General features: G+C 38.3%; 1 protein-coding gene across 14 annotated transcripts in view; it reads left to right on the plus strand.

Annotated features, from left to right (window-relative positions):
* The first annotated feature begins 797 nt into the window (after nt 1–797).
* The window catches only part of GPHN (gephyrin), a 634,768-nt gene continuing 611,212 nt past the window's right edge, over nt 798–24,353 (plus strand). For 2 of the 14 annotated variants that reach the window (XM_025444208.3, XM_025444213.3), the window contains exon 1: nt 805–1,133. In XM_025444208.3, the coding sequence (XP_025299993.1) occupies nt 1,070–1,133 (64 nt within the window). In that variant the 5' untranslated portion in view covers nt 805–1,069. Of the gene's footprint in view, nt 1,134–24,353 lie in introns of all 14 variants that reach the window. The other 12 variants (XM_025444218.3, XM_035720244.2, XM_025444205.3 and 9 more) reach the window with 11 other exon arrangements.

Here is a 24,353-nt window from a genome sequence, read left to right on the forward strand (position 1 = left end):
TGGTGATGCAGCATAAGGCCGGGAAACCAGGGGGCAGCGGGAGGGAGAAAAGCCAGGTATCCCCATTGAAGATGCTCTGCTTCGCTCGTGAGGCTCGTCCAGTGGGGAGCGACTCGGAGACGGGATCCTAAGGCCCGGAGAAGCGGACATCCTGCGGCCGGGCCGGGCCGGGCGAGCCGACTGAGGAAGCAGGCGGGAAGGTGAGGCGGGACAGGAGAACCCCTCCTTCCCCCACGGCGGTCTCCCGGTCTCGGGGCCACTGTTCGGCCACCCTGCAGCTTTCCAGGCCACTTCCAGATGCCCTGGCGCTTTCAGGGGTCGGCTGGCCGCGCCCGAGGGCTTCGAGGAGAGGCCCCGCGCGCGGAGTCCTTCCCTCGTCCCCTCGGGAGGGCTGCCCCGCCGCTCACACCGACGACGAGGCGGACGAGGCGCGGGCTCGGCAGGGGATTGCTTCTGTCTGGGCCTCAGCCGAGGCTGCGTTCGCGTCTCGCGCGCACCCGCGCCGCGTTCTCCAGCCAATCGGGCGCTACTCGCGCGCCCAGGAGCGCTCCCCGGGCCTTTTCAGGCTGGGCCGCCTCCTTCCCGCTCCCGGTACTCCGCAGCCGGGCTCTCACGCCTCCCCTCACTCTCCACGAGTTCCACGCCTCGCGGTGTAGCTCCGCCCCTGCCCCCGAGTCCGCCCCCGCAGCCGGCCGAGCGTGTGCACGCCTCTCCCTCCACTCCCCTGCTAGCCAGCCGGCCGCGTTTCCACCGCCTCGCTCGGACGCCTCCGCGCGCTCCGGCCCCGCGGCCGCCGTGACCCCCACCCGCCGCGAGCCGCCTCCGACCTGGACTCGGGGTCGCGCGCCCTGACTCCGCCCCCCACGCCGGGGACTCGCGCGCTCCCGGCCCGGCCTCTACCCCGCGCAGGCCGCGGACAGCCTGGCCGCCTCCCGTCCTTCTCCGCTCGCCGCGAGCTCCTCGGGCGCTCTCGCTCTCGCGCTCTCCGAGGCGAGCGCGCTCCCGGCCCGCGCGCTCCGGGCTCCGGCTTCTCCCGGCTCCTGTCAGTGCGGTGACTGCGCTGGGAAACATGGCGACCGAGGGAATGATCCTCACTAACCACGACCATCAGATCCGTGTCGGAGTCCTCACAGGTAACCGGGGAAGGAGGTCCTGGACCGCCGCGGCCGCTGTCCCCGACTGGTCCCGGGCTTCTCGCCTGTGGTGACTTCTTCTCTGCGGCCTCGGGAGGAGGGAAGGCTGAGGAGGGGGCCGGGGGGGGGGCGGGCGTTTTACAACCGCTGAGAGCTGACGGAGGTTGGGGTGTTCCTGCGGCCCCCGCTCCCCCGGGAGCTGGAGCCGGCCCGCGGGGCGTCAGGCCCCGGTGCCTTCGCAGCCCACGTCCCTGGCCCCGGGGGACTGAGGGGCCGGCGCGGTGCGGTGCGGCGGGCGCTGCGGGGCTCCTTGCTGCCGGTGCGGGCGGCGGGATCCCGGCCCCGCAGCCAGAAGCACGCGGCTCTGACTGACTGGCCGGCGCGCTGCCTCCGCCAATGCTCAGCGCAGAGAGGGGGGATTCCCGTGTCCACCCCCTCCTTCCCCTCCCCCTCCTCCGGCGGCCCCGCACCGCTCTAGCCGTGCCTGCCCGAGGCACCGGCCGAACACGACCCGGGTGACTGTCAGGCGAAACTCTGCTCTGCCTTAGGCTGCCCCTGGCCCGCGGGGCGTCCCCTCAGCCACCCATGGGACACTCCTGGTCTCTCCAGAGGTAGGACACCGCTTGTTCTCAGACCTCGGAAAGTGTCCGCATTCCGCCTCCCCGACCAAAGGGCCCGCTGCCCACCTCTTCGTTTTCTTAGAGGGACGGGCTGCACCCTGCGGCTGGGGCTTTTTACTTGAGAGAGTAGGATTCCCCGACTTGGGCTCCTGTGTCCCCCTCCCTTCTAGTAATCCCCCCCCCCGCCGCCCCCTCTCCGGATGGTCCCGAGGCTTGCGAGGAGCGCACTTTTCCTGGGTCTCGTTTCCCTCCCTCGCAGGAGCCGTGTGTGTGCTCTGCATGTCTGATTCCGTTGCGTTGTATTTGGGTAATATCTCTCCGTTCGGCGATAGGCAGTTGCTGCAGGGCATGACTTCCGAGATGAAGAGCAAGCCAATTTGTAGGGGTTTCTGCCGTGGCTCTGTAATTGGCAAGGTTTATGTGTAATCCAGTGGCGAGGTGGGGGTTAAAGAACTATATTTGGAATCTGAGGGCTTAGTTGGGAATGAAGGAAATCCGAGACACACTGCTGAGATTTCGGAAAAAGAAGAGATGTAGACGGGAATCCTTGTGTCTCCCCCGTCCCCCGCCCCTCACTCCTTGATTTTTTTTTTTTTTTTTTCATCTTGTCAAATTCTGACAGGTTGAGACGGTGCTCGGGAAGGGACTAAATTGGATGAGACTTGCTTTTATTAGGTAGAAAAAAAAAATCAGTCGGTAGATACTGAGCGCTAAAGCTTAATTTGGCTGCTGAGGAGATAACCGTTGGCACCCCTTCCTGTCTTTTAAATAAAAGGGTTGCCTTGCCCTGGTATTCCTTCCAGTTATTAATGGTGATTTATTGAATTTTCCTAATCGAAAGCCCCTGGGATGGAGAAGCTAGTCTAAACCAGTTGCAGGGAAGGGAACCCCCCAAAAATCAAATGATGCGCTGTTCTCTTCTTTTGGTGCTGACACTGTTGCCTTGTGTGAAGATTTCAGTTGTATCAGAATTCTTAGAGTTGACATTGCTGATTTTCAAAGAATCTAATCGCGGAGTGTAAAAATGTATAGCCTATATCAGCCTTCAACTTGCACTTCGAATTCCAGACGGTTTTGAAGGTTATTAGAGTAGTAATAATGAAGCTTTATAGAAACCACAAAGTATTTCAGCTGTCCATGGAAATGAAAGGTCAAAACTGTTTTCATGTTAAACCACAGCAATTAAAACAACAACAACAACAACAACACCGTATACCTTTTTGTTCATTTGAACTATTTCCCTAATAGTTTTATTTTGTGAATCATCTTACCTGGGTCAAGTAACACACTTACAGAGTGCTTTGAAAGCTATAGCCCTTATCTCTATCCCTACAGACCAATAGGGATAATGTTGGTTTGCAAATAAGTAAAGAAACAATGTATGTAATTATTGTGCTACAGTTGTTTAAAGAAATTACCTGTGTGTTTGAGGCCTAAATGTAAAAAGAATTCCATTCCAGGATGGATTAGGAGCAAATATAACTAACTACTTGAAGAGAGAATTTGGTTCATTTACCAAAGGTGCGAAAAAACTGGCATTTTAAAGAGAAGTTGAAAGTCAGTGGCCCCCTTATAAATGAATAATGTTTGTGAGGATGAGGCTCTTGAGCAGAATAAAAGTGTAACTCAAAGACCTTGAAAAGCTTAGATGGAATAGGTGGGTGGCACAGGCAAAATGTCAAGGAGAGAAGATAACTTTGGCAGTGGAGTTAAAGGTAATCTGGAGAAGCTGTCTCATGAGAATGAGGTATGGTACTTTATAGGGAAAAGTCTAGGGTCAAGAATAAGGATGTAGCTGAAGGAACAAAAAGGAAGTTATGGATTTGGGATAGGTGGTAATTGAAGACAATAGGATGTGCTGATAATATGGATATTTGAAGTCAGAAATAACATGTCTTTACTAGAAAAGTTTTTTTTTTTTTTTTCTGATGGAGCCTGGAAACAGAAGAATCAGAGGAAAGAGCGCCAGCCCTTTGTCTGCAATTAGAGGATTTCTTTACAGACAGCTTAATGTTTGTGGTCTTGATATTCCATGTGATTTTGTGCAAAAGAAACCTACCCCCAAAACCAAAAAACTAAAAGCCTACAAAAATGAAGCTATATTGTGTATTTGTGTCTTGTAGAACTTCATGTTTTTCAGTTTCACTATGTAAAGGTTTTCTCTATTGAACTGATTTCATACTTAAGAAAATTGAATTAAGGGGCAGCCCCGGTGGCTCCGCGGTTTGCGCCGCCTTCAGCCCAGAGCGTGATCCTGGAGACCTAGGATCGAATCCCACATCTGGCTCCCTGCATGGGGCCTGCTTCTCCATCTGCCTGTGTCTCTGCCTCTCTCTCTCTCTGTGTGTCTCTCATGAATAAATAAATAAAATATTAAAAAAAAAGAAAATTGAATTAAGAAGCCACACTTAAAACTGATTTTATGAGTTATAATTTGTGACTCTCTTAAAGGCAGAGGGCTTATTTTATAAACTATCTTCTGCATGCTTTATAATAAATATTGATTTTAAATATTTTATCTATTTTACAAAGGTGTTTGAAAGTATTGTCTACCCATGCACACATTTTACAATGTGTTTGTATTTTGGTGACATTGTATGGTCATTTCTCCAAGTTTTTAATTGACTTTCTTTTTGACATTTTTTATTATCTGTTGAAAGATAATATTTATGCTTTGAAATTTTCCATCCTTTAGATTTTTTTAGTCTTTATCTCAGCTATGAATTTTGCAAATAAATGTATGCAGTCTATTGAAACTTCTCATCAAATAGAATTTTGAAACAGTGGTAGGACAGTATTTAGCAATGGCATTTCTTTTTTGCTTGATGATCTTGAATCATTTTAGATTTGGAAATTAGATAATAATAATTAGTGTAACATGGTTATTTTAGTTATACAAATTATTTTTGATCAGGAAAATGGGAGCATTTATGTATATAAAAAATTGGCTATTGTGGAAACATTTTAGATTGACAGTTATTGCCCATCTGTAAGAATAATACCTTTGTTAGTAACTATCTTATGTTGATTTGTTAGAAACGAAGGTTTATGATCTTTGGTGACATAAGATCCAGTTTTTAATGTATGTGTTTCTAATGCTTTCTACTTCTACTGCTATTTATAACAGGCACTAAAGGTAATGTGATGATGCACACATAATAAAAGGCAAATAAACAGGTATTTGCTGCTTTGAAGCCAGAAACAAGATAAGGGGAGATGTAGGATTCCCCGCTCCCCCCCCCCCCCCCCGTAACATTAATAGTAATTATACTTACAGCCATTCTTAACGATTGCATAGCAGAATGATTATATTTTAATGTGTCACTTTTCACCTACATTCTACTTTTTCTAAAGAAAACGGTTTAACAAGGCAGCACACTATTTCTACAACTGTAAGAGCTCCACAGAAACATTCGAAAAATAATGAATATATTTATATAATATAGAATGAGATAGGTGATGTTCCATATTTAATGTTGTATTAGCTAGCCTTTGCTAATATTGTTCAGTACCAAAGCATTTAGCACTTAGCTAACGGTGAAAATCCGTTACCTAAATTTTCACTAAAAGTAGTATGGATGAGAAAATGACACATTTTTAGGAAAGAGAATTTTATTTTACTTATTTTATTTTTTAAGATTTTATTTATTTATTCATGACAGACAGAGAGAGAGAGAGAGAGGCGGAGACATAGGCAGAGGGAGAAGCAGGGTCCATGCAGGGAGCCCGACATGGGACTCAATCCCGGGTCTCCAGGATCACACCCCACCGGGGCTGCCCAGGAAAGAGAATTTTAAAATCACTTTTTTGCTCTAGTAGTATACGTTTTTATTGCACTAAGCTGTAGATCTGTAATCAGTGAAAGATATTAGAACAAATATAAGACTAGATAAGAGAGTAAGAGAGATCAAAGACTAATTGTAAAATAGAACACTAAAAATATTAGGCACATATAGGGAGTATTTTAAGCATTCATAAATAAAGTCATTCAAAATATTAAAAAACAAATTTTAAGCCAAGGAGATTATAATCAAATGCTTGAACTGTTCTAGACTTAACTTTGATTCCTCAAGTTTATCCTCTTACATTATAAGTTTTCATATTATTTTCTCAAAAGCCTATTGATAAATATATATATTTATATATCTTTGTTTTGAGAATAGATGTTGTCATTAAGTAGGCAAATTAGTATTGCAAACCAAACCTGAATCTTACCAAAAGGAATTGTGTGTACCAATATTGATCTGTATGATTATTGTTAGAATCCTGTTTCTTAAACTAGGTCATCCTTCATGATTTTTTTTTTATAAAGATTTTATTTATTTATTCATAGAGAGACAAAGAGAGAGAGGCAGAGACACAGGCAGAGGGAGAAGCAGGCTCCATGCAGAGAGCCCGACGTGGGACTTGATCCAGGGTCTCCAGGATCACGCCCTGGGCTGCAGGCAGCGCTAAACCGCTGCGCCACCGGGGCTGCCCTCCTTCATGATTTTTTGGTTGGAAACAATGTATTAGAGAATTAAGTGTTTAGCTAAAGTAGGAAATCATTAAGTTAATTTATTATTTTTTAATAAGATTTTATTTATTTATTTGAGAGAGAGCCCATGAGCAGGGGGGAGGGTTAAAGGGAGAGGGAGAAGCAAACTCCTTGTGGAGCAGGGAACCAGAGGCCGGTTTGATCTCAGAACCCTGGGTTCATGATCTGAGCCGAAGGAGATGTTTAACTGACAGAGCCACCCAGGCGCCCATAAGTTAATTTCTAATGCATATACTACTTTCATCACTGGCTAAAGACTTTACCAACTATTAGTACCTATGTTGTTACATATTAAGAGTTTTAACTATATTAAAACCACATATGACAATTTGACATTAACTGAGTTATATACGGTGGAGAATCAGCAGTTTGTTACTGAGGAGAAATAAGAATGAGTCTATTTTTATTACTGGTGATAGATTACTATTTAAGGTGAATAGGGTGCTTTTTGAAACAGTAAATAAAATAGATAGAACCTGTACTTCATTTCTGTAAATAGGATTGAAGAACGAGGAAACATATTTGGAATTTGAGCTCTTAAAAAAAAAAAAAAAAAAGAGACCTTAAAAAAGAAAGTAATAAAACCATAAGGGATTTTTTTTCCTTCACATCTAGGCAGAAAAGATAAATAACAAAGAAGAAGAAAAGATTATTTAACCTGCTCAAAAGTAATTGGGACTGTAGCTAATATGGATAGCATGGAAACTTACTTAATTTTTGAGCACTGACTCCAAAAGCCAAAGTCTAATGAAGTGTCTTCATGTAGAAGTTGTTTAATGAATTCATAAGTTAATTTGTATTTAACTAATTAATTTTAATTAAGTAAAATTTCTTGAAAGTTTTGTAATTAAAATAAATAGCTCCACCCCAAGAATTATAGTTTTGCCAGTAAGTATGCATTTTGAAAGAATGGAATGAAACGTACTATGCTTTTAAAAAATTTCCTAATTTGAAAAATAAAGAGCAAGGAAATGAGATATAGTAAAAAGGAATATTACACAGTTTGTTCCTGCTTCTCATATTGTGTCCATGACACTGTGTCAAGGGATATTCTTTATGGATTCTAAGCCTTAGAATCTAAACTATGGTAACCAACGTAATACTTAAAGTGTCAATTTTGAGAATATGTAATTTAAGTCACTTTAAGGTTAAGATAAGTATGAGTAAATTAGGAACAGGATGTAGAATTGATATGAGCTGTTAAGATAAAATTAGAAACTTCAAAGGAATTTCAAGTGAACCCATTATATAACTGCAGGCCTCATCAATCTCCTCTGTTATTAGTACTATGGCACCAAAAATTTAGGGAGCACTAGGTCATGGGAAGAACACTTAGAAGACTTGCTTTCTAATGCCAGTTTGGCCAGTAAAGTTCTGTAGTATTAACTTAATTCTCTCTTTGCTTTTCTTACCACTAACCAGAAGTCATTCTCTAAGATCACCTTAAGCTCTCCTGGCAATATATTTTTATCCTTCTACCTTGAATAGTTAGAAGGAGAAATACAGGATATCAAACTTAGTTAATATTTTTTGTCTCAATAATAAGAATTATTATGGAAGGAGGTAGATTATACAGAAAAAATGCAAGAGAATAAGAAATGAAAGAAAAGATAAAAATTTCAGAGATTAGGGATCCCTGGGTGGCGCAGCGGTTTGGCGCCTGCCTTTGGCCCAGGGCGCGATCCTGGAGACCCGGGATCGAATCCCACGTCGGGCTCCCGGTGCATGGAACCTGCTTCTCCCTCTGCCTGTGTCTCTGCCTCTCTCTCTCTCTCTCTCTCTGTGTGTGACTATCATAAATAAATAAAAATTAAAAAATAAATAAATAAATAAAGTCTTTTCCAAATAAGTTAAAATACTAAAATATTAAAAAAAAATTTCAGAGATTAAGACCTGTGAGTATAAACTGAAGGAAAAATATTTAGATTTTTTTATTTAGAAATTTATGTGGCATTATTAATCTTTTTGTTATCAATAGTTTCAGTCCTACACTTAATTTCAGACTCAGCTCAAGCCTCCCTTCCTCAACAAAATCCTAGGAACTATTCTCTACAATGATGTCTTTGTTTTCCTAAAGTATTTATAAATGTTGTCTATACCCTATAATCATGTATATGTGCGAGGCTGCAAGGTGTAGTCTAAAGAAAAAAAGTTCTTTGGAATCAGACAGACTTGGATTTTAGACCCAGATTTGCTTTTTGTTTTGGGAAGTCATTTAAAATCTCTTTGAATTTCAGTTTTCTTCTCCAAAATGAAGGTGGCAATACTTATTTCACAGAGTTGTAAGATCTGAGATAATGTATGTGAAAATGCCTACAATGTATGTCTAACTTGGAGTAAATATTCAATAACCTTTACTTCCTTTCCTCATCATATTTTGCTTTGATGTAGTTTGCTAACAGCTTCATGTAGAAACATCTTAGTCAAAGTAGATTTCAAAGTTCTTGAAAGGGATGATTGTGTGCTTTACTTTTTTTGTGCCCTTTTGTCATAGCACCAATTAATGAAGTCATTGCATAGATGTTTAATAAAAAATTGGGTGATGTGACACTTAGTGGCTTAGTAAGCAGATACCCAGAAACATTTAGGTAAATGAGAACTTCACTGTTACTAAGAAAACAGTTTAGGGTTTTGTATTTTTTAATGTATTACCAGTAAGAGGATGATATTAATAATGTGTATTTGATACATTCTTATACTATCAGATTTGATATATTGCTTCTTAGTTGATGGGCAAGTCTGTATGAGGATTATTTTAGAGTAATTAAAAAATGTCATCTTAAAAAAGGAAAAGCTTGTAGATTGAAGAAATTCTGAAAATGTTATTTTGAAGGTCAGTTCTGATAGTCAAAATAGCAAAATAGCATAAAATAGGAGTCAAAAGTTCTACCTCTTCTGCCCTTTCCTCCCTCCCTTCTTCTTTTTAAAGTAGGCTCCACTTCCAGTGTAGTGCCCATCCAAGGGCTTGAACTCATGACTGTGAGATCAAGACCTGAGCTGAGATCAAGAGTTGGACGCTTAACCGACTGAGCCACTCAGGTGCCCCCTACCACTTTCAAGACTGTTAATTACATTTTACTTCAGTTTCCTTAGCTTTGAATAGGGTTAATGTGAAGAACAAAGGAAATAATGTAATGTATTCAGTATTCAACACCTGTGTGCCAGGCTCAGTGCTAAAGTGAGGGATTCAGTAGTGAATAAGACAGATACAGTTCTTGTCTTGTTGGAGCTTATATTTTAGCATTAACAGGAGGATGCCGTTTAGTCAAGTTGGATATTGACAAGTTCATGCTTCATTTATGTTGCAAAAGTGCTTCTATATTTTATCTTTGATGTAAATGACACGTATAAATGCCAAAATTGTTTTCATGGTAAGCCGTTTTTGACTCAAATTTTTAAACCATTATATACTCCTGCTTTCTAAGATAGAAGTGGTTGAACGTAATTTAATTACTTTTTGTTCCATCAGGTTTTAAATAAATATAGCTAACATTTATTAGGCCTATATACATAGCCTAAATATGTTCTATTTGTGCTAGGCATTTGGCACATGTTATTTAATCCTTACAACCTTTATAAATTGCCCTTCACCTTCTAGTTTCTAATCTACTATACCCTTGGGAAACACAGCCTTACTAAGAATTATATATGATAGGATATCCAGTTAGACTTGCAGGTCTAAAGAATAATTGTTTTCACTTTGGGGCTAAGGGTATCAGAGGATGAATGGTTATTACTATAAGACCAAAATAAATTTACTTGTTTCTTTGTACTTTGAGATTTTAGGATCATGGCTAATCGTGTCTGCCTGATGCTGAAAATGCTAATAGAAATGTAGAAACTTGTGAAAGGAGGAGACCTTTGAATTCTAAATAGAAATGTATTGTTAAGTTCTTCTTTTTTTTTTAAATAAACAGTAAGAAAAAAGTAAAATTGGAATTAATGATCTTTAAAGTCTAATTCAGGTTAAGAACTTTTAGATATCTTAGACACAAGAAATTGAATAGGATACATACTATTTTCAGACAAAAAGGATGAAACATGGGTAGCCCGGATGGCTCAGCGGTTTAGCGCCACCTTCATCCTAGGGTGTGATCCTGGATACTCTGGGATCGAGTCCCGCGTCAGGCTCCCTGCATGGAGCCTGCTTTTCCCTCTGCCTATGTCTCTGCCTCTCTCTCTCTCTCTCTGTGTGTGTGTGTCTCTCATGAATAAATAAATAAAATCTTAAAAAAAAAAAGATGAAACATTTTAAAAATGTGATCACCTAATCTGCCTCCACTTAGAGGAGCCAATAGTGAATTTTGATTCTTTTTTTAAATGGATTTTATTTATTCATGAGAGACACAGAAAGGCAGAGACACAGGAAGAGGGAGGAGAAGCAGGCTCCATGCAAGGAGCCCAATGTGAGACTCGATCCCAGGAATCCAGGATCAGGCCCTGAGCCAAAGACAGACAACTCAACCGCTGAACCACCGAGGTTTCCTGTGAATTTTGATTCTAATGCAAATTTTAAAAATTATGCTTTGATAAAATTAAAATATCCCCACAATAGTAGTTACATTTGAATTTAGTTGGAAGTGGGACAGCTTCTAAATTCCTACCATATTTTTAATGAGTTTAAAAAATTTACAGAGTATATTTGTGTTGTAAGATATGTAAAACTACAGAAAAGTGAAGTGTGAAATTAAGCCCTATTATTCTCTCTCTAGTGTTAATCATTTTTAAGATTTTTATTTTTGTTTTTTTTTATTTTTATTTTTGTGTTTATTCTCATATACAAGCATATATTTATTACATCACAGTTTGCAAATTGGCAGACCAATGGCCATAACTGACCCAGTACATATGCTTCATTAGGCTCCTGCTGTGTTTTTACAAGAAAGTGTCTTTGCGTCTTTCTGGGTGGCTCAGTCATTTGAATATCCCACTCTTGGTTTGGGCTCTGGTCATAATCTCAGGGGTTGTGAGATGGAGCCCCACATCAGGCTTCATGCTCAGCAAGGAGTCTGCTTAGATTCTTTCCCTCTGTTCCTCCTCCACTCATGTGCATGCGAGCTCTCTCTCTCACTCAAATAAATAATAAATCTTTACAAAGTAGGTTTCTAACATTTAAAAAAAGGTATATTTCATATTTAACCATAATTTTAGCTTTTTAAAATTCAGCATTTAAAAAAAGGTATATTTCATATTTAACCATAATTTTTAGCTTTTTAAAATTGTTTAAAATTGTTTAAAATTGTTGCTGAATTTTTTAAAATTCAGCAACAATAAGCTCTTTCTCATATGACATGACAATAGTTGGCTAGAGTGGTTGTCCCCTGGAAATGGCATTTATTCTCCAGTTTCTCACAACTCCCATTTAACATATTTATATTCTTTGTCTAGCTCTGTAGTCATTTGAATTTGTGATCTTTGCTTATACCTAGTATTTTGCACCTCCCTCCCTTTTCAGCACGTCTTGGACATCTTTTCATCTTAGTGAAAATAATAATAGTTAATTTTGTTGAGAGCTTACCAAAAATGAAATACTTTTCTGAGCCTGTTAATAGAGCCTATTAATTCATTTAATCCTCATAATAATATCACTATTACAGTTGAAGAAATTGTAGCAGAGAGAGATTAAGTAATTTGCTCAAATTACTATGGTAAGAAGCAAAGTTTAAAGGCCAAGCTGCAAATTGAACCCATGTAGTCTCTTCCTAGAGTGTAAGGTTTTAACCATTATGTTATACTCCTTGGCATGTAAAGATAAGTTCATATAGATACACATTTTTCTTTTTAATGGGTCTCTCATATTGCATCAAAGGTTATGCAGTATTTAATCATCAATCCTCAAAATTTCTAATTTTTCACTGTGACAGATGTTATAGACAGTAACCTTATACATTCATCATAGCATATTTGTGAATTTTTTAAAATGTGAGATTAATTATTATAATTTTTAGGTAGATATATGAATTTTAAAATTTTGATAGAAATTACAAACCTGCCTTCCAAAAAGGATGTACTAATTGTAATTAGTATTCTCCCCCCCCCCCCCACTTTTTTTTTGCTTTTTAATCTTTACAAGTTCTTTTCAGATCTCTTTATTGAATTACATGTATGGATTAGGACCTTTTTATTACAGATGACAGATACTGAGCTCAAAATTAGCTTAAGTTAAAATGGGAAGTTATTAATTTACATTGTCACAGAGTATAGAGGAAGAATTGACTATAGAGTCTCAGGCAGTAGGATAGGGAGGCTTGATCACAGAACCCTGGGATCGAGACCTAAGCCTCAGGCACTTACCCCAGGCACCCCTGGGGTAATCATTTCTTTATTCTCCACTTCAAAATATGCTTTGTTTTTCTGAGCATGGTGCAAGCTGATTTCCTTCATGTAGATGCTCCATTTCCTGGCTTGGCTCACATGTCCATCTTTGAGTCAATCATTATGACTAGGAGAGGGAGGACTGTGATGAGCCATGTCCGTATCACATGTCTATCTTGGGAGTGGGACTCTGATTAGGCAGCCTCACCAGAATCACATAGAAAAGGGAAAGGTGAGCCTCTAAAAGTAGTGGAGTTTCTGCTACTAGAAAGGGAAAAATGTACTTGGGCAGACAGTTCTTTTGCTAGAAGTTCCCTCTAGTCTTGATGACTTTTTGCTTTCTTTTTTTCCCTAAGAATATAATTTATTATATCTGCCCCTTTTCCTCATTCTCCTGCTTCCTCCATGAAAATGGTTCTCTGGCAGATAGTTATGATTTCGAACTGGAACAAGTTAAGGTGTAAGAATTAGTGAGTTAAAAAAAAAGAATTGGTGGATTAAATTCAGGCCTCCCTAATATACACAGTGACTAATTGACATGTTAATTAACAATGACTAACTTTGACTTTTTCATGCTGTGTATATGAATGCTTATCTAAGGAGATTTTAGAACAGTAGTATACATGTAATAGAGAGTTAGATTTTACTAGTTTTTGCAACAGCTGTTTTATGTCGCTTTATTTTAAACTTATGATCAGTTATGGATCTTTAGTCTTTTTTTCTACAAACAATCGCACTGTTTTCTAAATTTTGTTCTAGCAACACTTTTCTGGGAGATGTTAAAATAGGTATGGTATGAAGAGATTTTTATTTTCAAATAAATTTGGAAAGTGCTAAATAACATATCCCTTCTTTTGGAGATTCGTAGTTTATTAAAGCATATTAGCAGATGTGAGTAATATTACAATTGTGGATCCTGTCAAACTTTAGTTAGTCTAATATTTCTAAAACTCTTTGAGAAACACTTTTTCAAGGCACACCAGATTTACTTCTTTGGGAAATTGTGTTTTTTCCCCTCCAATTGATTTTCTGGAAGTCTGTGTGAGACCCTTCTATTTATTCTTTTAGCTTTTTGCCGTAGACGTAGTGGTTACCTATAATAATCTCTATTGTGAAAAATAATTCTTTTATTTTGGATGTGCACATACAGACATATTTTCCCCCATCATTAAAATATTGGATGAATATATTATTTTTTTTAAAGATTTTATTTATTTATTTATGATAGAGAAAGAAAGAGAGAGAGAGAGAGAGGCAGAGACACAGGCAGAGGGAGAAGCAAGCTCCATGCTGGGAGCTTTATGCAGAACTCCATCCCGGGACTCCAGGATCACACCCTGGGCCAAAGGCAGGTGCTGAACCGCTGAGCACCCAGGGATCCCCTGAATATATTATCTTATTCAGAAAATCTATGATGGCAAAAACTAGACAGTCCAGTCTTGGTTCTGTTATTACTACATGGATCAAGTTCTGCTTGGGACTTTTCCAGTGGGAGTTTGGTATTGTTATCTGTGAAATGTAAAGTCAAAGAGATGCTTTAAAATCTCCTTCAGCTCTAAAATCTTACTAATTTCAAACTCAGAACATACTTCATGTTTACCATTCTCTTATGGCTTGTATTCATATTATCTACAATCTGTTACTGACAGCACAGTTATTTTTTTTTTTTAAGATTTTATTTATTTATTCATGATAGTCACACAGAGAGAGACAGAGAGGCAGAGACACAGGCAGAGGGAGAAGCAGGCTCCATGCAGGGAGCCCGACGTGGGATTTGATTCCGGGTCTCCAGGATCGCGCCCTGGGCCAAAGGCAGGCGCCAAGCCGCTGCGCCACCCAGGGATCCCTGACAGCACAGTTATTGATCTAAATTGCCTTTTTTACTTCAAATGGGAAAAATTACTAGAAAAAGACACTGACATTCATACCAAGTAAAAATGGAAATAAATGTTTGTTAGTTCCACTGCATAATATGTGCAATTTTATTTCCTTCAATAGTATGTGCTACAGGGATGCCTGGGTGGCTCAGCGGTTGAGCGTCTGCCTTCAGCTCAGGGCATGATCCTGGAGTTCTGGGATCGAGTCTCGCATCTGGCTCCTTTCATGAAGCCTGCTTCTCCCTCTGCCTAGGTCTCTGACTCTCTCTCTCTGTGTCTCTCATGGATAAATAAATAAAATCATTAAAAAAAATAGTATGTGCTACAGAATTCAAATTGCAAAATGCTTAAAATTTAGAATAAAAATTACATGCATGTAAGTGTAATAACTGGTTTACAGAATCAAGCTTAGAAGAATACTAGTGATTTAGAGGTAGTGAAGGCTTATATTTTTCTTTTATAATTAATAGGGATATATCAGACATCTGGAAAGCAAAGATTATAGTACTCCCCCAAACGTGGTGAATATTTTGCTTACAAATATTTAAAATAAAGCTATTGTAAAAATAAGGTGTATACTTTAAAAAAAATTATTTATTTTTATTTTAGAGCACTGTTGTGTGATGATGGGCAGGAGGGGAGGAAAGGCAGAGAAGGAAAGAATCTCAGGTCAACTCACCACAGAGGCCATTGTTGGGCTCCATCTCACAATCCTGAAATCGTGACCTGAGCCAAAATCTAGAGTCAGACTATTAGCCACCTGAGCTACTTAGGTGCCCCCAGACACATACCTTTAATGAGCAATATTGTTTTAGGTTTACACAGATACTTGGAATGGGTGGGCTCTGTCTTAGACTACCTGGATTTATACCTAAGTTAAATGAAGTTAAGTTTTTAGAGTTACTTAACTTCTCTAAGCTATAGTTTTTTTTTTTTTTTTTTTTTTTTTTTTTTTTTTTATTTTTTTTATTTTATTTTATTTTTTTTTTTTTTTATTGGTGTTCAATTTACTAACATACAGAATAACACCCAGTGCCCGTCACCCATTCACTCCCACCCCCCGCCCTCCTCCCCTTCTACCACCCCTAGTTCGTTTCCCAGAGTTAGCAGTCTTTATGTTCTGTCTCCCTTTCTGATATTTCCCACACATTTTTTCTCCCTTCCCTTATTTTCCCTTTCACTATTATTTATATTCCCCAAATGAATGAGAACATATAATGTTTGTCCTTCTCCGACTGACTTACTTCACTCAGCATAATACCCTCCAGTTCCATCCACGTTGAAGCAAATGGTGGGTATTTGTCATTTCTAATAGCTGAGTAATATTCCATTGTATACATAAACCACATCTTCTTTATCCATTCATCTTTCGTTGGACACCGAGGCTCCTTCCACAGTTTGGCTATCGTGGCCATTGCTGCTAGAAACATCGGGGTGCAGGTGTCCCGGCGTTTCATTGCATTTGTATCTTTGGGGTAAATCCCCAACAGTGCAATTGCTGGGTCGTAGGGCAGGTATATTTTTAACTGTTTGAGGAACCTCCACACAGTTTTCCACAGTGGCTGCACCAGTTCACATTCCCACCAACAGTGTAAGAGGGTTCCCTTTTCTCCGCATCCTCTCCAACATTTGTTGTTTCCTGCCTTGTTAATTTTTCCTAAGCTATAGTTTTTTAATCTGTAAAATGGGGAATAATACCAATGCCTGCCTTAGAGGTTTGTTGTGATAAATGAGATAACTGTAAATGTATAATGAATGTGCCCATATAATAAGTACTTGTTAAATGTTGTTGTGTACTGTAATAAATTAGAAAATAATTACCTTTATACACATGGTAACAGAAATCAGCTAGTACAGCTTTTATTTTGTTAATTTTTTTTTAAAGTAAGCTCTACATGTGACATAGGGCTTGAACTCATGATCCCGAGTTTAAGAGTCACATGCTCTACTGATTGAGCCAGCTAGCAAGCCACCCCACCAATACAGCTTTTGGATATCTGATCTAGTCATGGTTTGTCTTCATGCTGTTTTTCTGTTCTTTTCTTTTCTGAGCTTTTTTTAAGATTAGTATTGTTTTGTTTTGTTTTTTTAAAGATTTTATTTATTTATTCATGCAAGACACAGAAAGAGAGAGAGGCAGAGACACAGGCAGAGGGAGAAGCAGGCTCCATGTAGGGAGCCCGCTGTAGGGCTCTATCCTGGGTCTCCAGGATCATGCCCTGGGCCGAAGGCAGGCGCTAAACCGCTGAGTCACCCAGGGATCCCTCTTAAGATTAGTATTGTACAGAGGTTCTCCTTGATCTAAATTCTTATTTTCCAGCTTAAATTTTGTGCTGTTAGAGTCAGAAGATGATATTTGTAATATAGTAACTGATGACAAAAATTTGAGATTTTTGAGGTATAGGTTGAAAGTAAAGTATATATGGGAAACCGTTTCTGATATTCTCTAAGGCTTGTTAAGATCTGTGGAGGGGCAGCTCAGCATTTCAGCGCCGCCTTCAGCCCAGGGTGTGATCCTGGAGACCCGGGATGGAGTCCCACATCAGGCTCCCTGCATGGAGCCTGCTTCTCCCGCTGCCTGTGTCTCTGCCTCTCTCTCTGTGTCTCTCATGAATGAATAAATAACATCTTAAAAAAAAAAAATTGTGGAGAAAACTGCCTCTATGTGCATCTGTGTAGTGGTGTTATAGAGTTCTGTAGTAAAGAAAGTGGAGAAATTTTAAATATTATACAAATGGTGCATTAATACAGGGTGGTAAAGCAATAGCAAAATAAAACTACTTGGATAATTGTTGATTTGTAGAAGGGAGAGTTTTAATTGGTAGAGCCAAGGCTTAGGCTTTATTATGCTTGGATTGAAGGAACAATGAGTTGGGGTGTAAGGTAAAGGAATATTATATATAAAGAGGTAGAAGTACCTTATGAAATATCAGATGCCAAAAGATAATCTATAGGATTTAGAGCATTGCCAAAGATAATTTTTGGCAGGAAAGTTTGAGAATCATTGACTTAGGTTAATATTAGATTTGGCTTCTTCTGCAGATGAGTCTGTGAAATATTGTTGGGTAAAAAGAAAACTGTCAGCTATGCATCATAAGGAAACATTCATTCCTTTCCGATTCTTAATGCAATTCAGAAGTGGATTACATATCTAACATATAAGAAACTTGAAATGAAGCCCCCCCCCCGCCCCATACTTCTATAGTAGGAACACTTATAAGCATATAATAATTAAGGCTCTGATTTTATTACTGTTATTTTCCTTACTATGATTAATATATTATTCTGATAGCCTTACTTGTTAATAGACAATACAGCCCAGTTCAGTATTGTCTTAGTTCGTTTGGGTTGTTAGAACAAAGTACCATAGACTGGGCAGCCTATAAGCAACGAGATTTATTTTTTTGTGGTCCTGGAGGCAGGCCAGTCCAAGTTCAAGCTACCAGCAGATCTGGTGTCCAGTGAGGGTCCCCTTCCTGGTTGATAGACCGCTATCTTCTGTCTTCATATGTGGCAGAAGTGGGAGGGGGGAAGTCTCTGGGTCTTTTTTAAGGGTACTAATTCCATCCTCATGACCTAATCACTTCCCAAAGGCCACACCTCCAGACCGTATCCCACTGGGGGAATAGGTTTTAACATAATGAATTTTGGGAGGACACAAATATTCAGCATGTATGAGATTTGCTTTGCATGATGTGAGACTAAAATGACTATAGTGTCATACATCCTTTGAGTTTGAGGAGTTCGTTGTAAAATAGGTTTACACTTTAAGTCATTTATATATTAAAAACACTTGCCAAGTACTGTATGCTAGGTTTACCAAACTTTTTCTGTAAAGGGCTAGATAGTAAATATTTTGGGCTTTGTGGGCTATATGATTTTTGTCGCAGCTATTCAGGTCTGCCCTTGTAGCATGAAAGCAGTCATAGACAATACATAAGTGCATGAGCAAGACTGTATTCCAATAAAACTATATTTATAAAAATGGATTGTGGACCAGTGTTAGCCCTTAGGCCAATTGGCATAGTTTGACAATCCATGCTCCAACACATAGAATTACACTTTACTAACATAGGCTAAGTTACTGGTATGTGAATTGAATTTTTATATAAGTTAAAGTTTGCATTTATAAACCACCACAAAACTTAGTGGCTTAAAACTACGGCTTAATGTCTCTCACATTTTTACGAATTAACTCAGTGGTTCTGCTATAGGTGGCATTAGTTGGGGTTCTTGTTTAACTGCAGTCATCTGTAGGTTTAAATAGGACTGTTCTCCAGGGCCTTGGTTCTCCTACATGTGGATTTATCCACATGGCTGATTCATTAGCTTCATGGTGTGATGGCTGGGTTCCAAGAAGTATTCCACGAGCAAGTATTATGAGAGGGATGAAGCAGAAGCTGCCAGGCCAAATAGGGATAGGCCTGAAACTGGCTTAGCTTTTATTTTCACCATCATTTTATTGGTCAAGATAGTCACAGGCCTAGCCCAGAATCATCTTGGAAAGAGACTTAGGAATACTAGGAAGCATGGTTAGTTGGAGGTCATCAAAGTAACAGTCTATCACAGAATTGTTTTGGTTGCAAGTGACGATTCAAATTGAACTAGCTTTAGTAAAGGGGAAATTTATTGTAAGAATAATAGGGTAGCTATCTCACAAAATCTAAATACAGAATGAAGCCTTAGGAATATTGGATCTAGGGTTTGAAGGTCCTTAGGACTGTTTCTCATCTTTGCTTTATTCTGTAAGTTTTGTTTTCTTTTACCACACATCAGCCTTTTCCTCAATAGAAAAAACATACCGACAGCAGTTCCTATATTATTGATATCTTCCCATTTCAGCCACCCAGAGAAGGACTGAGTTTATTTTGACAGTTGTGTTTCTAAAATTTTTGAGGAAGAACTTTGTCCTGGACCAGTCATTTATGATTAGAGGATAGAGGTTGTTATTCAGTACCAACCTTATGGACAGGAGTAGGGTCAGTTAACAGAAAAGTGATTTTGAATATATAATCCCAAAGTAGTTTACAAAGTAAACTACTCCTCCCTAACCATCTGTTTATTGAGATAAAATAATTTCATAAATAATTTATTTCTTCATTATAGCCCAAATGTACTTCTTTCTTCATCTGTCTGCCTTCAGCTGTTTCATTGTGGGAATGTAGTCTGAAATAAGGACTTGGATTGGGATCCCTGGGTGGCGCAGTGGTTTGGCGCCTGCCTTTGGCCCAGGGCGCGATCCTGGACACCCGGGATCGAATCCCACATCAGGCTCCCGGTGCATGGAGCCTACTTCTCCCTCTGCCTATGTCTCTGCCTCTCTCTCTCTCTCTCTCTCTGTATGACTATCATAAATTTAAAAAAAAAAAAAAAAGGACTTGGATTAATTCAGTAGCTTGAGTATTCATAGTAATCTCTTAATGCTTTGAGTAGGGGACAGCAGCATTTAGGATATACTGTTTCACTTTGCCATTATTAACATATAATAAAATCTGAAAGTGATCTTACTGTGCTGTTACTGAATTCCCTAGGCTGATCTGGCTTGCTGAGTGAGTTTATTTTTCCTCTGGAAAGGATCCACTTACATACATGAACACAAGTACCTGTAAGAATGAGGTATGAGCTATAATAGAAGTACAAGCAGCATATTATGGGTGCATGGAGGAAGAAACAATTAATTTAGATTGAATGGCTGTAGGAAGGATGGTACTTTAAAGAAGATAGTGTTTGAGCTGGGCCTAGAAGAAGAAAAGCAAGGGAAGGTAATCTCTTAGGTCTTTTTGGCTGCTGAAGGGATGCCACTCCAGTGTCTTGGCTAAAGTAGATGAGCTTAAATATAGGTACAGAAAGTTCAGGCTAAATAGCAGCATGATTTATCTGATTTTAGCCTTCTTCAATTAGAATTACAAGAACTAACTTGGTTTTGCTACATTAAGGCTTTAGGTGACTATGTGGTAGTTTGAAATTGAAGAATAGATTTTTTAACTAAACGATTTATCTCAAAGACTCAGATTTTTATACATAGAAAGAAATTTAAGGATTATTTGTACAAATCCACTCTACTAGGTAAAGAAACCAAGACCCAGTTAAATGACTTATCTAGGGTTACATGATAGAGTATGGGGCTAAAGCTCAGAGCACTTTACTCTTAGTCTTGGTATTAAAAAAAAATTGTACACTATGTCTTCTGTAGTAAGATTTGCCCTAGTATACACCCATTTGAATTACCTACAGTAACAGTTTTATTTTTTATTCTTTAATTTTTTTAAAGATTTTTTTTTTATTTATTCATGAGAGACACATAGAGGGAGAGGCAGAGACACAGGCAGAGGGAGAAGCAGGCTCCATGTAGGTAGCCCGATGTGGGACTTGATTCTGGGACTCCAGGATCACGCTCTGGGCTGAAGGCAGGCGCTAAACTGGTGAGCCACCCAGGGATCCCCTGCAGTAACAGTTTTAAAATTTGAGATATAGAACATGCATACAGTAAAATGCACAAATGTTAATTACATAGTGATGAATTTTTCACTTGTATAGACCCTTTTAAATACCACCCAGATTAAGATGTAGAGCATTTCCAGCATTCTAGAGTCTCCTTTCATGCCTTTTACTAGAATATATCCACTTCCCCTGCCATGCCCAAGTAATCATGATTCTGATTTTTGTCCTCAAGGATTACTTTTGCCTATTTTGAATTTATATAAATACAATGACTTCTGTCACTTATTACTCTGTTTTATCCATTTTGTGTATAGCAGTTGTTAATTTTATTGCTATGTGATATTGCATTGAATGAACAGATCATTATTCTTCTGTTCTTCTGTTAGTGGACATTTGAATTATTACTAGTTTTAACTATTGTTAATAAAGTTGTTATGAATATTCTCATATGTCTTTTGATGAGTAAATTGTCTCATTTCTAAGTGTAGAATTGTTGGGTTGTCATTTTCCAAAAAGGTTGTGCCATTTTGTATCCCCACCCAGCTATGGAAGAGAGTTGCAGTGCTCTGCATTCTTGCCATAATTTGGTGTTGTCAGTCTTTTTAATTTTAGCCGTCCTGGGCAATGTGTAGTGGTTTCTAATTTACATTTTCCAGATAAGTAATGATGTTGAGCATCTTTTAATGTATTTATTTTAAATATATATTCTTTAATAGGCTGTCTCATAGGTTTGTAGGAATTTTTTATAATTTTGAATATAAGAACTTTGGATATATGTATGGCAAATCTCTACTCCCAGTCTGTGACTAGTAATTATACTCTCTTAATATGTCTTTTAATAAATAAAAATTCCTAATATTAAGTTTAATTTGTTAGAATTCCTTTTTACCTTTAGTGGAGTTTTTTGTATGCCTCTATATGAAATCTTTGCCTACTGCACTTTTGGAGGACATATTGCAGAACATATTCTCCAAAATTTTCTTCTGGAAGCTTTATTTTCCCTTTTACTTGAACTTCTTTGGTGCATTTCAGATTAATTTGTATGAATCAGATAAGGTAGAAATCAGTAGGTTTTGTTTTTTAAACATATGGGTATCCAGTTGATCCCACTGGATTGTATGGTACCTTTGATATAAATCAGCTGGCTCTGTTTCTAGAATGTATATTCTTTAGTGTTGCCCTGTTTGTCTATCCTCACACGAATATTACCCTGTCTTAGTTCCAACAGATTTAAACTGAGTCTTGATATCTGGCAAAACAGGTTTTTGAATTTTTTCTTCTTAAATGTTTTTGTTTGTTTTTGGAGGGGAGCTATACTTCATTGTTTGTATTGTCATATGCATTTGGAATCAGATTACAATACAAAAATCTGTTGGTATTATGATGGAGATTGCATTGAAGCTGTATATCAATTTGGAAAGAATTGATATCTTAATGATATAAAGTCTTCCATTCTATAAGCATGGATATCTATCTATTTACTTGATCTTTAAGTTCTTTCGTAGTGTTTTATGATATCCAGTGTAGATGTCTTATACATCTTTGGTTTATGGTTAGATGTTTGATGTTTTATTTTTTATTTATTTATTTATTTTTTAATTTTTATTTATTTATGATAGTCACAGAGAGAGAAATAGAGAGAGGCAGAGACATAGGCAGAGGGAGAAGCAGGCTCCATGCACAGGGGGCCCGATGTGGGATTCGATCCCGGGTCTCCAGGATCGGGCCCTGGGCCAAAGGCAGGCGCCAAACCGCTACGCCACCCAGGGATCCCCGATGTTTGATGTTTTAAACGTACTGTTTTAAATGGTACTGCTTATTTGTATTTCATTTTCCTGTTGTTTCATATTAATACATAGAAATATCACTGATTTTTGTATTTTGGTCTATAAACAGCAACCTTGTTAAATTAGTTTATTTTTAATATTTCATGGTTTGTAGATTTTTTTTGTATTTCCTGTATGTGCAGCCATATCATCTGGAATGAATGATAATATTATTTATTCCTTTCTAGTCTTTATACTTTTTTCTTTGTTTTTCTTTAGAGCAGTGGCCAAGACTTCCAGTACAATGTTAGTAGAAATAGTGGTAGTCTTATTTGTGAACTTAGGGAAGAAAATGTTCAGTATTTTACCATCAATTATTATGTTAGCTGTAGGTTTTTATAACTACCTTTATCGGATTAAAGAAGTTTCCATCTGTTTCTTGTTTTCTGAATCAGTTAATGGCTATTAAATTTTATCAGATGATTTTCTTTTATTGAGATAATCTGGTTTGTGTTTTTAGTTATGTAATATGATGAATTACACTGATTAATTTCATTGTTATATGATCCTTTCACTCCTAGGATAAATGCAACTTAGTGATGATGTAATGTATCATTGGACTCAATTTGTTAATATTTTGTTTAGGATTTTACATCTAAAGATGAGAAATATGAGCCTATAATTTCCCTTTCTTGTAACATTTTTGTACAGTTTTGGTATCAAGGTTTACTGACATCATTAAAAACAATTGGCAAGTGTTCTTTGTCTCTCTTATTAATCCTCTGAAGAAGTTTGTGTTAAATTGGTCTATCTCATGTGTAGTAGAAAAGAATGTTTATCTGCAGTTTGTTGGTATCAGTGTTATATGTCATCAAGATCAAATTGGTTAATCATGCCCAAATCTTCTAATGACTTTTTTTTCTTGTTTTTATCAGTTATGACAGAAGGGAATCCCAAAATTACCAACTATGGCTGTAGATTTGTACCTTTTTCTTTTCAATTCTTTTAACTTTTCCTTTATGTATTTTAGAATCATTTAGTTATATAAAACTTTACGATTGTTACAATTGATGTTAAACCATTATGTTGTTATGAAATGTCCTTCTTTATCTCTAGTAATATTTCCTGCCTTGCAGTCTACTTTGAACTTGAATATAATAATTCATTCTTTCTTTTCATCAGTATTTCTGGGGTTAATTTTTTTCCTTCATTTTATTTCAACCTATCTGTATTCTCATATTTGAGGTATGTCTTTTGGAAATAGCTTATTATTGGGTCATGTTTGATCCAGTTTGATAATCTTTGTGTTGTACCTGGAGTGTTTATTGTTTACATTTAATGTAATTACTAATATGGTTGAGGAGGAATCTGTCATTTCTTTAGTTCTTTTCTGTCTATCTCAAATGTTCTTTTTTTTTTTTAATTCTTCCTTTCCTATTTTTTGATTTGTCAACTTTCTAAATTTCATTTTTACAAATTAACTTCTTGGTTAAACCTTCTTTATACCTTTTTAGTTATCATAGAGATTTTAATAAGTACTTTTGATTTATTAAAAGTAATTATAATTACTGAATACTAAGTAATTAGTATTATTTTAATAGATAATTAGTTTTATCTTAATACTTTTACCACTTATCAAACAACAGAAAACTTAACATGGTTTA

This window comes from Canis lupus, chromosome 8, assembly GCF_003254725.2.
Source record: "Canis lupus dingo isolate Sandy chromosome 8, ASM325472v2, whole genome shotgun sequence".
Classification (NCBI taxonomy): domain Eukaryota; kingdom Metazoa; phylum Chordata; class Mammalia; order Carnivora; family Canidae; genus Canis; species Canis lupus.